We start from the raw sequence: 17,829 nt of genomic DNA, 5'->3' as shown, positions 1-17,829 counted from the left end.
CACACGACCTTTTTTCTGAACCGAACCGTCCTGTTCTTCCCGCGTGTCACAGAACCGTAAGCCCACCCATGGCCTTTTCCTTAACTTAAGGGGCTGTGTTTATTTAACAGAATTCTTCCGTGGGCCCATCACGGAATGTTTTGCGATTCCGTGAAACTGCCACAGATTTTGAGTTAAGGGGCCGTGACATTTCACGGAATTCTGTGAGATCAGGTTGCTAAAAAGCCTCCTCCTTTGTCGCGAGTAGTTCTTGCATTGGATCAAGACGTGTTTTACTGTTTCCTCTCCACACTCAGATTTTCCATCCTGGTGTTTCCCGCCCAATCAGAGCCAACCCACTCCTAAGCCCACAATGCCCACGTCTTAACCTGGTTAAAATAACAGACTCCTGTCTCTGGCAGGCAACTTTGCTCTTTGCTTTTTCCACTTTTTCCTGAACCTCAAAGTAGCTCCTTCCCTTCTTTTCTTTATCCCATGGCTTTCTGCCACATTTCTTTCATTGACTTTTTAATGATTAAAAATACACACAACTAACCGCTTCTCAGGCCTATATCCTTATATCCTTGGTACTCAGAATAATGAACCTGCTTGTCAATTGACTTCACCTGCTCTGATTTACACCTTGAGAGTCCTCTGTTTGAAATCCACTGGAACATAGATCACTCCCACACCTCCTTCCTCCTCCTCTCTCCACTCAGTCCCTCCCACACTGACTTCCTAAGTATACCCAGGTGAGCCATGCAAGGGTGTGGTTCACAAAAAAAAATAATCTTCTTTTCACTCTGTGTTCTTCCTCCGAGAAAGAAGACAGTTTAACTCTTGAACAGAGAACACTCGCGTTTGGATTTTCTTCATAAAGACGTCTAAATCTCGATCTCGGAGCCATGGGTGCACTGCAGTGTGTCAAATACATTGTGTTTGTATTCAACTTTCTCTTCTGGGTACGTAGTGTCGCTTACACAATGGTAGTTGTGGTTGATACATGACACTCTGTGGTTATTTAAAGCTTGTGTTTTAGGGGATTTGGTCGATTCCTTTTCAGGTTAAGAGTTTTTTAGTAATTTCCAAAGAAGTAAAAATATGCTTTAAATCCTTTTAGTTTGAGAACTTTATCGCGTATTGTTTGCGATGAGAGGCTGCTTAACTCTTGTTTTTTAGGTCAATTCTGGTTTAAAGAAAATCACTCCAAAGCACTCTGAGAAAGATTCTTGCCTACTACCCTTACTTGAGGTGGGTCTCTTAGGGTAACAACCCTGTTCTGCTACACAGCAATGTTCAAAAATAATACAGCTGAATTAATGACTCAAATCTTGATGGAGAAAGGCAATTTATTTTGTTCTGAAACCGTATCCTCCTGGTGAAAACTTGCAGTCGACTGGGAAAATGGATTCACCTGCTGTCTTCTGGACCACATTGTTCCTTCAGGTATAAGTCTATGACTGGGAAACTTGATGTACTACTCTGACAGAACAGTGCCTGGCATGGTGTTAAAACACACGTGCTGTTCCATGGTGGACTTAACATTTCCCTGCCACATTATATTTGTATCGCATGTGGAATCAGCTGTGCTTTAATCAGATCTGATATAGTGACACATTTCCGAAATGTATACATAGCAGTTAGATTTGGTAGTTTCAATCACTTTTTAGTTTTGGAAAATTGAAATAAATAGTCGAACTGCCAGTAATCAAGATTAAGGAGAATATGATTGGATGTTAGTTAGATCGTAGCCAAACAGCTGATGGATGACAGTGATGAATGATGCAACTGAACTAACGCAATGTTTCATTATCTTAACCCTCCTTAACTATTTTGTGTCTTCCCATCAAACTGTACTAACAAAAAGTAAAGTTTAAAATTGATACACATACTGTGATTTCCCCCAAATTTTTATAATAAGTGGCAGAATATTAAGAACATAAGGTAAAAAGGTGAGCTGGCTAGTTAATTGATTAGTCGATAAAATGTCAGAACTGCCCAGAGCCCAAAGTGACGTCTTTTAAAATGACTTTTTGTGTTTGACCAACAGTCCAAAAACTAAACTTTAAATACTTGTGATACCACATTGGTTGGTTACCTTCCAGTTTTATTTTTGTTTGTATTTGAACATCTGTGCAGTCCAAGTCTGGTCTTAAAAGAAACTAGGGTTTGACATCCGCTGTAGAAAAAACTGATTGTGGGATTTTTTTGGTGAAATGGTTGAAAGTTACTGTTTATGTATTTCACACAGATATTTACTCCCAAATACCCACAGTGCTTGCTGTTATTACTGTGATGACCTGTTTAGTGTTAGAAGAACACACACTGACTGTTAGTTCATGCTTAATGACTGTTTTGACCATTTGAGTGCAGTTTCAGTGTGCATAATGATGGCACAGACGGCTCTGGGTGGACAAATGAGATGACAACAGAAGGAGCAGTCTGATTTAGGGAGAAGCATAAACCGCAGATTAGTCTATTTATTCTAAAATGTAAGTACTGAGTTGTTGGCGAACAGGCTCCTTGCTGCAAACAAATTGGGCTCCTTGTTCCCACTTCTAAAATACATTTCCCATGATCCACATTGTCTGGAAGGATATTTTAATTTGAATAAAGGCAGTGGGCGTTTTGTTGAGGCTCATAAAAGCCGTCAAACATCTCAGCAATAATTCAATTCTCTGTTGATGCACTTGCACTGCTAATGGTGTCCAGAGTGCCTTTTGTGGTTAATTAATAAGAGCTATGTGGACCTCAAGGGGACAGGCCGGTTTCTTTCAGGATGTATTAAGATGGCTCATCGCTGACTCGACAACACAAACGCACCAACTCTCCTGAGTGTATTTACTGTATATTAACACCAATATCCATTTATCAATCGGGGCACTCACTTCCTGTTTTCCTGTCTCCAATTTATCTTTTTTCAATTGGAGAGCACATAATGAAAACAAGATATATTAACTGCTAAAATAAACTAGTTTCCATAACTTCATAGTCTGTGCAAAATACTGCTCTAATCACCTGTCAGATGGAAAGATTATTCATGCAAGCCTAAAACATCCTGTGTCTATTTCCTATATGGGGCATTTGAGCATATATTAAAAGCTCAGCAGCCTGTTATACCTGTTAAATTGAAACGTAGCTTAGTTAAAGTGGGATTTATGCTAGTTGGTAAAAATGGGTTGCACCTACAAGTTGGTTAAGAAACTTATATTTTACACATTACCTGAGCAGGTGTAAGGCACGTCTTAATGACTGTCATGATACCGACTTGTCCGCTCAGTATTGGGCTGTACAGTTACTGTTGCTGTGTTTACAGGAGGACACTAGTGTGATTTCTTTTTGTTACATTCTCTTGAGAATTGCTGCTGAAAACGCACAACAGCAACTGTGACGTTTTTGATGTTGACTAAAGCTGAATTTCTTTAAGATGGAAGTTTTCCAGAGACATTTGCTGACGTTTTTAACGGTTTCTTTGATACTCACTTTAAAGTACAACAGAAGTGATCATAAGTGATTCTTGAATTAGGCTATTCACGAGGGGACAGAGACAAACGCTTTGTATAATATGTTAACTAGGTCAGCTGTGTCTAATACAGCACGTTCTTCTATTATAGCATGCTTTATTTCAGTCACTAGAGGCTTTCTCTCCCATTGTACCCAAAATGCTACACTACGTGAAATCTCATTTTCTCCAATATTTTAATACAGTTGACTAAGTGTGGCGCAACTGAACAAAGTGGCAAGTTTTGTGTGAAACTACAGTTGGTGTTGACCGTTCACTTGGTACTGTGAGTATATATGAAGTGAATTGACTAAATGTATTTCAAACCCTCTTGAATGTGTATTGTTAGTCGAGTGTACGGTAAATACACCAAACATATTCCTCGTAAAGATCACACTAACTCGAACTTTGACAAAGAGTTGAGCTGCAGTTTTAGCTCGAGGCTCCATTTGAAGGTTTAATAGATGAGGTGTGTCTGGGTAACTCTGACTACACTTATTACACTGAGTTCCAGAAGGTGTTAACTTTAGGTGTGGTGGTGAATCACTTTAGAGTAAAAAATTGTGCAAAGGGATTTTTGTCGAACCAACTTGCCTTGTAACTTCACACTGACTTCTAAATAATTAATGTAACTGCCAGAGCGGCACTTTGTATCTGGATATTTCAAAACGCACAAAGTCAAGTATAGTAGTTTTAAAAAATAGTATTTTTTTTTTTCCAATTGATATCCTCAATGTTACTTTGCATGGGAACATAGGACTCTCCTGGATAATTTATAGGTTTGTGTCATGACAACCAGTTTGAATTATTACATGTTAATTTCTTTGGCACGCGGTACTAAATTCTACAATACCCATGAGCCTCGGCCGTCGTTGCTATGGAGAGGAAGCCATTCAGAAGCATAATTTAGAGTGGTATCAAATAAATTAAAAAAAAAAAAGCTTTATTGTTGCATTTGGAAACAAAGCACGACGACATAGTAGCTGAAGTTTTCTTAACGGTGTAATCTTTAGCTTCCACATGCCGTTAGCGACCCATGTAACATAATTTTAAGCTCTATGATTGGATGTTTTTTTGACAAAATGCACTTTTTGGAGTCTTTCTGGATACTGATTTTGATACCTATACTCTTATCGACCTTTACCAAGTACCTGACACTAGAGTATAGTGATAAATAAGGCTATATTTAGGGGTTTGGTGTAATTTCGTCATAGTGGGATGTACAAAATATTCCCTAGGCTTGTTGTGTTCAGCTTTTGACATTGAATGATGGACATGCCACATGTGATAAAGGCAATTCAAGAAATATTTTAGTGTTTCTTAGAAGAAGCTAATTTCAAAGTCCACGGGGAAAGTGATCCCATGGATTTGTGATGTATTACAGCATCCTTATGGTTTGACTGTGCTTATTTCAATCTCCCTGTAAAGCAGAATACTGTTAATTGCTTAATTATATTCCATGTATTTATTGGTAGAATTTAAAAAACAAAGTCTGTTAACGTTTAACAAAAGGTAAGTTGCTGGTTTTTCACAGATGAGTATCCCAGATGTTTTCCTCCTGTAGGCTGATGTGGTTGGGTGCACATTGTTGTGATGACAAGCGTGTGTCCACTGATTCACGGTCATCAGACTGTAGCAGGATCTCACTCATACCTCCTGTTGAACAACACAGACGTCAGCTTTCCGCTGTTATGGAAGTTATTTGGTTGGCAACAAAGCGTTGATGTGAACTTGTTTTGTGGTTGCTGAGGAGATATTGAGTCATTCCAGTGGGTTATTGTCACTGTGGTGAACACAAAGGGAGACCCACATACACACAACATGACTATCCTTTATCTACTCATGCTTGTTTTGTTACGTATAACTTGTGATCTCAATAAAAACTCCATGAATTCATTAAGCAAAGCTGAAATGGCAGAGTAAAGTAGGAACACCTAAAAATAAAATCTTCCATCAAAGATTAAAGTAACGGGGATCTGATTTATTTTTTTCAAACTAGAAGATCTGTGTGTTGCTTGGATGTGTTGGGTATTCAGGAGACTGTGTGGAATGTGGTGAGCACACAACATACTCAAAACCTGCATGAAATTAGTATGTTGTCCTCACGGAGCTGCTAGCATGGCTGTAGATTCTTAGTCTTGATGATGTGAAATGCAGATGATGTCTCAATTGTATTTGTGCCACTTATTGCTATTACGAGCATTATCCTCATTGGCTCCATGTTCACAGATATGACTTGAAGGTGACAGTGAACAGTTTAATTCCCCGTTTTCTTTCATACATGTCATCTTTCTTTCTTTCTCATGTAGCTGGCAGGTACTGGCGTGCTGGCTGTGGCCCTGTGGCTGCGATTTGACTCGAGGACAGTAGGACTGTTTGAAAGCGAGGACTCACCTACAGTCTTCTTCACTGGTAAGGCCATTGACACTACACTACTGTCTTTGCACCCAAAGTACAATAACTAACACTCATTGCATTCCATCCTTCCTGGGACAATGTAAAGTCTTCCCGTTAAATCGGTGTTTCTTAAACCACAGCGAGAAAGTGCTCCTTCCAGAGAAAGCTGGACTCGCCACCTTTACTTTACCACACATTTAAAGGCAGGGTTGATAATGTTGAAAAGCTAGCAAGACGTGAAAGTAGCATCCCCTCGGGGCTCTGTCTCACCCCTCCCCCTGCCCTCCACGACTACTGTGAGCTCCGGCTCGTACACAGGAGGGGTTGAGTACACGCAGCGAGGCAAGGAGGCATTTCATTGGTTCTTTCCAAGTGGCAGTGATTGGTGGGTGTTTTTACAGGATTACAGCAGCTAAAGATGACAGATCTTTTAACCTCCTTTTTCAGACCCTTGTGTCAAGTACTAAAAATGTGTCATTGGTTTGTTTAGCTATGGTTGTGGTCCTCACTATAATGTAATTTAATGCACATTTTTACTCAGCTGGTGTTTTTGAACCCCGTTTTAATCCCGCAGAAACCCACGAACAAGTGCTTAATTTACCACAGTGCCAGTTGGACAGCTGAGGCACTAAACTTTTGGATTGTTAATCAGCAGTTCGGCACAACAAAAATAGCTTTTGGATGTTTTGTGGATACAGTCCCAGGTATCCTTTACCAGATAGCCTGTATTTGTCAGATGTGACCTGATGGATGGACAGACGTGCTACAACAGGAACAACCTGAATTAGAGAACCAGGCTGCAGGGCGTACAGAGGGCAGCTGAGGCCAAAGTTAGTCCACAGCAAGGCGGCTCCTCCGGCCTGGCAGAGCCCTCCACACACAGCTTTCATTCTTCACTGGCTGACAGGGACGTCTTTGTTTCTCCTCTTTTGTGTTCTCTGAGGAACTTGCAGAAAGAACCCCCCCCTTTCACACTGTGTTTTGCTTCCATCAAACTGACAAGTGAAGTGGGTAGTGAGGCGACAGAGGATTGTTTTGAAATGACAAACATCTTAATAACGGCTTGGGAGGAGGAATATTTGTGTGTGGTGTGCTTAATGTATCTATGACATCAGTGTTGTGGTTATCCTACATTCATATTTTTAACTTTTTTTTTGTGATTCATCATTATGACAGCCACATCAAATGACAAAGATGCTTGGTCTTTACTGAGGGCGCTAAAATAATAATTTGTTTTTACGGTTTGTTTGGAAATTCACATAGCAGCATTCCATAGTAATTTATGACTTGAGATGTTTTGCTGATTATGATTCATAACCACATCCAGAAGAAAAGTACAAAAACACATTGCGAGTTCACTTCTTGTGTATCTGCTTGGTTTGAGTAGCATCGGTACCCTGAACTCAACTAGCTTTGACGCGTGAGATGAGGATGAGCTGTAGGCAAATTATAAGTACAATGTGTATTAGGGCTGTATTGTTCATGATGATGCATACAGGCACAAGACGTGTCAATACTATGTACGTAGTCTCGCATTGCCAGACCTTCCTCCACAGAGCTGCAGAGGAAGGTCTGGCTAGTCCACACAGCAGTCCGGGATGGGAGAAAAATGTGCTCTGGTTTATTGGCATTTCTTTAAACCAATCACAATCGTCTTGGGCGGCGCTAAGCACCAGACGTAGCAAGGGTACCTCTGCAATATAGCCTCGGGAAGGTTGTTTTAGTCGTACTACAGAAAACTCAGATTGGACAGTTGGTCTAGCTAGCTGTCTGGATTTACCCTGCAGAGATCTGAGGAGCAGTTAACCATAGTCCTCAGAAATCCACCGGAGTTTAACACAAAGAATGCGGAAGGTGTCGGACATCCGGCTGAAATGAGGGACACCTGGTGGAATTTCCGGCGGCACCTGAGCAATTCTGGAAGTGAAACATCATCCATATAGACTATGTACGTACCCGTAAGTGAACGGCTCGAGTAATGGGAAAGTGCAATAATATCAACATCAACCTTAGAGTATAAAACCAGAGCAGCTACATCACACAAGTAGTGGAGGGAGTATTCAGATCATTGACATTAAAAGTACGAATACCACACTGTATTAAAAAAAAAAAAGAAGTCCTGTGTTGCAAACATTACAAAATATACTTACAGTATTAAAAGTACTTAATGCAGATCAATTATTTTTTTTTTTACTTAATAAATTGGAGGAAAAGCAGCAAATCAGCATTTGTGAAGCTGGAACCAGGAATGTTTTTGCATTTAAAAAAAAAAAAAAAAAATCAATAGTTTTAAAAAAACAACTGTCAATCGACTTATTTCAGTTGTAGGCCTACTTGTATATACTGTTGGGTAGTTTAATTTATAACAAGGCTCATATTTTATAAGCCCTTTGTTTTTATGCAGAAATATTAATTTATAAAGTAACTAAAGCTGTCGGATAAATGTAGTGGCGTTTAAAAGTAGAATATTGCCTTCCTGAAGTGGGAGTAGAGTAGGAAGTGGCATGAGAAGAAAATAATTGTTCAAATTTGAGGTACTTGAGTAAATGTTACATTCCACCACTGCACACAACACATTTGCTGGCATCTTCTCAGTATGTCCATTGGATCAATAATTTTGATCAGTTATTTTAAAGAAGAGTAAATATCTTTTATCTTAAAGTATTCTGCAGTGCCATGATATTAAAACCATACCTCCACAATGTGTGTCTTGTTGTTCTGTAGGTGTGTACATCCTGATTGCGGCGGGGGCTCTGATGATGGTCGTGGGCTTCCTGGGATGCTGCGGGGCCATTAAAGAGTCGCCGTGCATGCTGGGATTGGTGAGTAATTCTTTCTATTCAGCAATGGAAGATATTGTTTTTATTAGACCATAAAGTTTGATTTCAATTGCTGTTTGATTCAACCTGACGGCAATGCCTGCAGATATTATAATAGAGTATTTCACTCATTGTGGATCACCTGTCTACCTGTCACAGTTATCATTTTGAAACTTTTCTCTGGTGTGTGTGTATATGTTTACCGACACAGCTCGGTAATGAGAATAATTGTTAAATGGATCTTTACTATAAAAGACAACCTTTTTTTTATATATATATATATATATATATATATATATATATATATATATATATATATATATATATATATATATATATATATATATATATATATATATATATATATATATATAAATAAAAAAAAAGGTTGTCTTTTATAGTAAAGATCCATTTAACAATTATTCTCATTACCGAGCTGTGTCGGTAAACATGCATGGGGGTTGTTTAGAGACTCTCGTGTGGCTGTTTGTTTCAAACCAACTTTAATGTTTGCAGTATTTTTTTTTTTTGTATTCTCCATTTCGAGGTGTGTGCATCGGCTCCCCTGCAACATATGGTTACCCACAATGCCCTTGTCTGTGTGGTGTGAAGAGACCCTTGTGTGATGAAGCCTAATTCCAGTTGCAGTCACAAGCACTATACAATTATGTAATCAAGGGGAAAAATCAAGACCTAACAAAGACGAACTTTGATCACAAGCTGACCTTCACACCCACCAACTGAATGACCCATTCTAGTTGTTTTCCCATCGTAGCAACGAAAGAGAAACTTATCGTCGCCATTATAACTTTCCATTGTTGTCCTGTTTTAGAGTATTATAAACAACTGTGCAGTGTTTTGGCTACTGATAAATCTTCAAATTCATGGAAGTGTTCCTTAAAACAAGCCTTCCTGGATCGTATGACATGTTTCACCTTGGTTTGGACTGTACACAGGCACTGCAGCTGGAATAAATATCTTGCTACACTGTAGCTCCATAACTGTAGAAAACTGACTTTTTATTTTATTTTTTTTATAGTTTTTCCTCTTCCTGCTCCTCATCTTTGCTGTGGAAGTTGCTGCTGGGATCTGGGGCCTCTCCAACAAGGACAGGGTATGCACGCACGCGCGCACACATGCACACACGGCAGAGTCAGCATGCAACCAGCAATTTAAATGGAATTTTGTTTTCATTGTCTTCAGGTGGTGGAGGACGTTACGGAGTTCTATAAGCAGACCTACAGCAACTACAAAGACACCAAACAGGATGCACTGAAGGAGACGCTGCGTCTCATCCACTTTGGAGTAAACACACACACTTATCTATTTATTGTCTCTATTTTGGTGCTACTACTTTCTGAAATCCTGAATTGTAAATCTAATTTTGTTCACACATATACTTATCCTATCAGGATGAATTATAAAAACGTTGGTGATCCTGTAACTTTTCCTTTTAGTGCCATCATCAGGTCAGATTTATTTTGTCCAACCCTTTTGGTTTATGACCAAAAATCTGCAAAGCTAAGGACATTCCCATCAGTCTCAGCTGTACTTTGTGTTTAGTGCTAATTAGCAAAGGTTAGCATGGCTGTAGACTCTTTAAGTCTAAGTTGTAGAGTTTTGCTATGATGTCTTTTATTCTGAGTAGCACTTTGGAACCTTTTTATTTAACCTGCAGTATAACTATCGCTCTCTTCAGTATTTGAATTTTTAGGTCATTACATTTTGCCTTTTTTACATCCAGCAAAAAAGAAACCTGAGATGACACAGCTTTACATGCACTTGTTTTAGATTTCTTTTTGTATTTAATATTTAGTTTAAGATTTACAGTAGGCTGCATATAAAGACTGGAAGCTATAAGAACACATCTGCTAACCCTGTCAAATAAATGGCTAATCGAATGATTCGTCAGAACTAAAGTTGTGGTTCCTCTTCACAGCTGGACTGCTGCGGCCCCACAGGGACGGTGATTGATGCTGCCAAAGATATCTGCCCCCAGCAGGAAGGACTGGCGGTCCTCATCACCACGGTAACATGCAGTACAGAGTTTCTGACTGACTAAGGGTCAGATGGAGACAGAATATTGGTGGTCTCTTACTGCCGTAATTTTTTTTATTTTACTGTAAAAACCTACTTAAAGCTTTAGTGCGTAACTTTTTGATATTAATGAACGTCCGTTACATTCAAGCCGTTGCCAAATGAGTTGCTACGAGTGAAGATACATAATTACCTCTTCTGAAGAGTCCATGTTTTTTTAATTCTCCGTGTCCTCCTTGGTTACAAGCAACTGCGTGGAGGGGGGTGGGGCTGCGCGATCACGGAAGGCTTGTATCATGTGGACGCGCCGACAGTCTTGTTGTCATTACTTAGAATTCCTCATGGGGGAGACAAACTACGCACTATAGCTTTAATACACCATCTAATTATTTGGGAGCCTCACTAATGCTGGATTCTTCAAAATCAGGCTCGTAGATAGAGGGAGGTTTGGGTTGTTCGAAAGACTAAGACTTCAAAAGGTGGTACATGAACTTTGTAAGCAATTTGACAACATTGTAGTAAATATTTTCGGTGCATCAAAAATCGTGCTCTTTAAGATCCCAGCAGACAAGCTAATCCAGCACAAATTAGTGCATTAAAAAGTCACCAAAATGAAGTATTTGAACCTCCATAATTAAATACAAAATGAGGGGATAACTGAAAGGTCCCCCCCCCCCTTCCACTAGGCTGGCTACGGGCCTAAAAATGCATACATTTTAATCACATCTTGTTAATCTGATTTGTACCTGTATTTTAATTTTCACAATGAATGTTGATACCATGTCTTCCTTTCTGCTGTTCTATCAGAGTTGTCCGGCTGCCATCGATGAGATGTTCAACAACAAACTGCACATTATCGGCGGGGTCGGCATCGGTATCGGTGTCATCATGGTGAGTCTCTAGATGAGCCTGAAACTTACATCCTGAAAAGTCTAAATGGAAATCTAGACACAAATGAACACTTGCATTACCCTTTTTTAAAACCTACTTTATCTTGAGTAACTTAATTAATCCCTCTTTTAAATTGCTGAATAAGATGATTAAACGCAACAAATATACAAGAATAATCAAAATTCATAGCCAGCATTGCATTAAATCAACAATCAAGCTAAGTGTTATCTATTGCACACCTGGTGAAAGGAAAAGGCTGTCAGCACTAGGGCTGGGTACCAAATTCAATACTTTTTAGGTACCGGCTGAATTACCTCCTAAAGTTTTGAGGATCGAAAAATTCTGCGTCATTTAATACCAATTTTCAATACCTAAAGGAGTAAATGTCATCAGCGTCAGTGAGCCAATAAGCATGCAGCATGCTTCTACCAAGATCTAATAATGTTTGTGATTGGCTGTCTAACGTTACACGTCGTAGAAGTCCAGAGGGAAAACTCGTACATGTACTACGTTACACAGAGAATGCTCACGTAGTAGGAGCTGAAAAATAGATATAAATAAGACACAACTTGATTTTAAGGGCTCACATGCCAACAATCTCGAGGACCATTGCTGTAAAGTGCACATTACATGTTTACCAAAGTTTAATTTTAGCTATGAGAAGAAATGTAATGTGGTTTTAACCCTGTATATTCCTGTCTCCTCCACAGATCTTTGGGATGATCTTCAGCATGATGCTCTGCTGTGCCATTAAGAAGTCCAGGGACTTTGTCTGAACAAACCCCCTCCATCTTTAACTTATGTGTCCTTACATTAACAACCTCTCCTTTTTAGAGATTCTATCAGTTTTAATAATCATAACGTTTGTCCCTTAGTTTACTGCTTGGATCCATACAGGATGAACACACCTGTGAGAGTATGGGACCTCTTAATGTTTTGGCTCTTTTCCACTCTGGGCACACATGTAATCTCCCTACAGAGGAAATGTGTTTTTTTTTTTTTTTTTTTTTTTATTCTGGTACCCAATATCATGAATGTACATCCTACTTTTCATCACAACACAGAACCGGTTGATCTGAAGGAAAGACATTAATGACTGCTGCCCTCTGGAGGACAATGCAGATCACAGCTATTAACTTCTTATATCAGTTCAGTTGATGTAAAATGTAATAAAAGTTTGCCTGTGGTTGGTTTGTAATCTAACCGGCTTTTTGCAGCTAACTGAATTTTATTTTTGCTCGTTGCTGAAATTACATGTTTTGATTTTTAAGCAGAAGTGAAGAAGAGTTATATGCAAATATTTTGATGAAAGCAGTTTAAATAGCTTTGAAATGCCAAATAAATGAACTAATGAACACTGACTTGTGGTAAACTTGACTTTGTAAAACGAAACAAAAACCTTGTAACCAAAAGTTTAAAGTCGGTTGATGTTAATTGTAGGTGTGTAACAGCATTTGTTTAGTGAGCAGGAAAAAGATTTTATTTGTAGGTCCCTAAATACCCATTTTCCTCAGAGGGCTTTCCAATCTCTAGTACTTACTATAATCATGTTTCTCTCAGGTTGAATTTTAATTTAGTGCCTTCATCAGGTCAAATTTTTCAGTTCTGAACAAAATAAACTGACAATACATTGTATTTTTTAAGATTATTTTTGGGGGCTTTTGACAGGCAAGGGGAAAGAGGGAGCGTCAAAAGGACTCAGCCCACATTTGCCCAAATACATTGTATTTTATGGTAATTGTCAAATGTGAGCATGCAAATACACTAAACTAAGATAGTAAACATGGTAAACATTGTCACTGGGAGCATGCTGAGGTTAGCATTTAGCTCATAGCACCACTGTGGCAAAGGTGGCATGGTTGTGAGTGCAGACTATTATGTGGAAATACACTCACCTAAAGGATTATTGGGAACACCATACTAATACCGTGTTTGACCCCCTTTCGCCTTCAGAGCTGCCTTAATTCTTGGTGGCATTGATTCAACAAGGTGCTGGAAGCATTCTTTAGAAATGTTGGCTCATATTGATAGGATAGCATTCCCCACACCATTACACCACCAACCTGCCCAGTGGTAAGGAGGCATGAAGGATCCATGTTCTCATTCTGTTTACGCCAAATTCTGACTCTACCATCTGAATGTATCAACAGAAATCGACTCATCAGACCAGGCAACATTTTTCCAGTCTTCAACTGTCCAATTTTGGTGAGCTTGTGCAAATTGTAGCCTCATATTCCTGTTTTCAGTGGAGATGAGTGGTACCCGGTGGGGTCTTCTGCTGGTGTAACCCATCCGCCTCAAGGTTGTTCGTGTTGTGGCTTCACAAATGCTTTGCTGCATACCTCGGTTGTAACGAGTGGTTATTTGAGTCAAAGTTGATCTATCAGCTTGAATCACTCAGCCCATTCTCCTCTGACCTCTAGCATCAACAAGGCATTTTCGACCACAGGACTGCCGCATACTGGATGTTTTTCCTTTTTCAGACCATTCTTTGTAAACCCTAGAAATGGTTGTGTGTATTGTCCCAGTAACTGAGCAGACTGTGAAATACTCAGACCAGCCCGTCTGGCACAAACACGCTAAAAGTTGCTTACGTCACCTTTCTTTCCCATTATGACATTCAGTTTGGAGTTCAGGGGTCTCATATTTAAAACCTGTTCCTCGCAAAAGTCGGGATTTATAAAGATTTCCATGCGTAAAAATGTGCCCAGTTTTCCGCAACCTTTCGACCATGCGTGTGATCGTGCGTAATGCTCTCAAGGTTTTCTAGACTGCGTTTTAGTGAACACCGATGGTATCCCCGTTTTCCGAACCCAACCCAGTTTTTGTTTTCCTGAACCCAACAATCCCGTTCTTTCCAAGCCGACCCAGAGCCGGTCGCGGCGCCCGGCGAGGGGCTGCCAGCAACGGGGAGAGGCAGGGGATCCTCCCACACCGTGCAGCGTCAGTAAGAACGACAAAGGCACCTGACCAAACGTCCGTATTTTACGAGATGGGAGTGAGAATCTGTTGATGTGAGCACACTCTAAATTTAAATAATAAAGAAAAATTATGCTATTTATGATTTCTTCTAACTCAAACTCATTGGCCTTGGCTCATTTTCTGTGAATTACATAACAATGACTGCACACGGTACAACCCCCTACACATAACTATTACATATGAGGTGTTCGGGTCTACTGGACCCGAGTGTAATAATTGTAGGTGCTATGAAACTTAACTGTGTCCGCCTCCTAACTGGGCCTGCTGTGTGTGTGTGTGTGTGTGTGCGTGCGTGCGTGTGTATGTGCGTCTCTGTGTGTCTGTGTGTGGGCGTGTCTGATTGTAGGTGTCTGTGGGAATGCTGTCTTCCTGCACCTGCTATTCCCACACAAAGTTACAAAATTGTTACATTTCAAGCACTTTCACCTGTTCTAAGAAATAAGCACCAATAATGATCAAAAATCTTGTTTCTATTTTTTACCTTTTTAATAATTGAATTTCTTTGTTTTCTCACAGAAAACGAAAATGATATGATCGTAAATGTGATCTCACAGGGGTAAATGGCAAATATGAACCATAAATGATGTATATATCATTGGTAATTGAGCTAAATCTGTTAAGTACTAAGTCTGTGTAACAAAAATATGAACACCACACACGGATTAAGGCTTCCAAACAGGATTTTGTTTCGATGTTCTACCTCATCAAGGGCTTCTTTACAAGGCTGCTATATTCATTGATTGATTAACATGGACCTTATAAGGACAAATATGAGACGACCTTTGGAGGAGCGTGAGTTGAAATGATTTCATTAGTTGCACCATAATTTAAATGTCCACATCGCCCCAAAGAGTCTGAATCAAACTCTAGACTTTCTGCTGTAAACTTCATCACCCAGTTGAAAAAAAGCAAAGAGGCAGTCAGGATACATAATTATTTATTCCATTAAAGAAATAAAAAAAAAAAGAAAAACATGGCTTTGACAACCCTAAAGTCATGGCGAGGTTGACTTCCTGGGGTTTGTGTTCCCCCTCAGATTGTTTAGCACTAAGCTGTTTGTCACTGTGTAGTCAGTTACATGTTTACTGCAGGTCATCTGTTAAAGCTACAGTTGGAAAACCAGGAAACAAATGCCACAAGAAAATACCAAAGAGTCTGGTGATATTCTATATTTTTTACTGTCTTTAAAGTATTGAGAGACGGACAAACCCTTTGTTGGTTTTTGGTCTTTTCTTTGGATTTGTTGACAATAAGACCAATACAGAATAATGGCATCCATTAAAAGTCCTATGACATGCTGCTTTTTGGATACTTTTATATAGGCCTTAGTGGTCCCCTAATTCTCTATCTGAAGTCTCTTTTATATAGGCCTTAGTGGTCCCCTAATACTGTATCTGAAGTCTCTTTCCCGAAATTCAGCCTTGGTGCAGAATTACAGCTACTAGAGCCAGTCCCACAATGAGCTTTACTTAGGATGTGCCATTGCTGTGTCTGTAGCTTTAAATGCTATTGAGGCGGAGAGAGGGGGGGCAGGGTGGGGGTGTGGCCTTGATCAGCTTGCAGCCACAGTTGTAGCTCTATTTCCTCATGGGCGGGCCAAATTCTCTGGGCAGCTGTGGGCGGCGGGCAAAGCAGCGAAAGGGGGAGGTAACCTTTCCCCGTATGACGTCATAAAGGGAAGATTCCAGATCGGCCCATCTGAGCTTTCATTTTCTCAAAAGGCAGAGCAGGATACCCAGGGCTCGGTTTACACCTATCACCATTTCTAGCCACTGGGGGACCATAGGCAGGCTAGGGAACTCATTAATATTGGTGCTCTTTGGATGCTTTTATATAGGCCTTAGTGGTCCCCTAATACTGTATCTGAAGTCTCTTTTATATAGACCTTAGTGGTCCCCTAATACTGTATCTGAAGTCTCTTTTATATAGGCCTTAGTGGTCCCCTAATACTGTATCTGAAGTCTCTTTCACAAAATTCAGCCTTGGTGCAGAATTACAGCCACTAGAGCCAGTCCCACAATGAGCTTTACTTAGGATGTGCCATTTCTGTGTCTATAGCTATTGAGGAGGAGAGGGGGGGGGGGCAAGGGGGAGAGTGGGGGTGTAGCCTTGACCAACTGCCACTTTGCTCGTTTGAAAGCCATGATGCCTCGCTCTCATGGGTGGGCCAAATTCTCTGGGCGGGCAAAGCAGAGAAAGGGCAGGTAACCTTTCCTCTTATGACGTCATAAGGAGCAAGATTCCAGATCGGCCCATCTGAGCTTTCATTTTCTCAAAGGCAGAGCAGGATACCCAGGGCTCGGTTTACACCTATCATTTCTAGCCACTGGGGGGACCATAGGCAGGCTGGGGGAATGCATATTAATGTTAAAAAACCTCAAAGTGAAAATTTCATGCCATGGGACCTTTAAAAAAAGCTCATAAAGTGACATTTTCATGCCATGGGACCTTTAAGATTTAACAAGTTTTCTTTAAACAGCTTGGCGTGTCAGAGCCCAAACCTGACACCAGAATTTGATATTTGGCCATCTCCAAAGGTCTGAATGTCTCATCATTGAGCTGAAACGGTCGGTCGAAAAGTAAATTGACTGAAGATTAATTGATTTAAGCCATTTTTTTTAAAGCACGAATAACAAAAAATCTCTGTTCCAGCTCCTCAAATGTTTTTGCTGGTTTTCTTTGACAATAAATTGAACTGTCTTTGGTTTTTGGCCTTTTGGTACAATTGGAAAATAACGCATCAGGCTTTGGAAAAACTGTGATGAGCACTTTTCTAAACATACAAACACCTAATTAAGAAAACAATCATCAGATTAATTGATAATAATACTGCAGTCAGATTTAGCTGACTTTGAAATCACTCAATTCCACTCCACAAAAAAGTCCAATAGACCCACTCAACGTTAGTGCAAACGTGCCTTTGGAGACAAAGTCCAGCTTTACGTTATCGTTTCCGTTTTACTTGCATGTTGAGGGTCACTAAAGCAGCTACATACTGTAAACAAGTATTTTTCTAACCTGCAAACATCTAAACCAAACCGGTTTTTAACAAAGTGAACACTGAGCTAAACAGACCTAAAATACCAAATGTTTCCATGATTATATTTATCATTTTTGATGTGAAAAGAAACAAGAGAAATCAATCTTAAAGCTGTTTCTGGAAAAGCCCAGCTTAGATTTGTGAATGGCAGAATTATTAGTGCAAAAATTTAGACATCAGAC

At 39.8% G+C, this 17,829-nt stretch overlaps 1 protein-coding gene across 1 annotated transcript; it reads left to right on the top strand.

Annotated features, from left to right (window-relative positions):
* The first annotated feature begins 717 nt into the window (after nt 1–717).
* Nucleotides 718–12,986, top strand: cd9b (CD9 molecule b). The gene is made up of 8 exons (XM_078242721.1): nt 718–941; nt 5,791–5,893; nt 8,603–8,700; nt 9,737–9,811; nt 9,901–10,002; nt 10,637–10,726; nt 11,542–11,625; nt 12,336–12,986. The coding sequence occupies exons 1-8, from the start codon at nt 885–887 to the stop codon at nt 12,399–12,401; spliced, it is 675 nt and encodes a 224-aa protein (XP_078098847.1). The 5' UTR covers nt 718–884; the 3' UTR covers nt 12,402–12,986.
* The last annotated feature ends 4,843 nt before the right edge of the window (nt 12,987–17,829 follow it).

The sequence above is a fragment of the Sander vitreus genome, chromosome 23 (assembly GCF_031162955.1).
Source record: "Sander vitreus isolate 19-12246 chromosome 23, sanVit1, whole genome shotgun sequence".
Taxonomy (NCBI): domain Eukaryota; kingdom Metazoa; phylum Chordata; class Actinopteri; order Perciformes; family Percidae; genus Sander; species Sander vitreus.
The sequence above is the reverse complement of the archived record's forward strand: the minus strand, read 5'-3'. Positions and strand labels throughout refer to the sequence as shown.

Bases quoted from the DNA above. Each gene is read 5' to 3' on its own strand.
- cd9b (XM_078242721.1), top strand. From the start codon at position 885: ATGGGTGCACTGCAGTGTGTCAAATACATTGTGTTTGTATTCAACTTT. The intron at 942-5,790 runs GTACGTAGTGTC...TTTCTCATGTAG, and splicing joins TATTCAACTTTCTCTTCTGG to CTGGCAGGTACTGGCGTGCT. The intron at 8,701-9,736 runs GTGAGTAATTCT...TTTTTTTTATAG, and splicing joins CGCCGTGCATGCTGGGATTG to TTTTTCCTCTTCCTGCTCCT.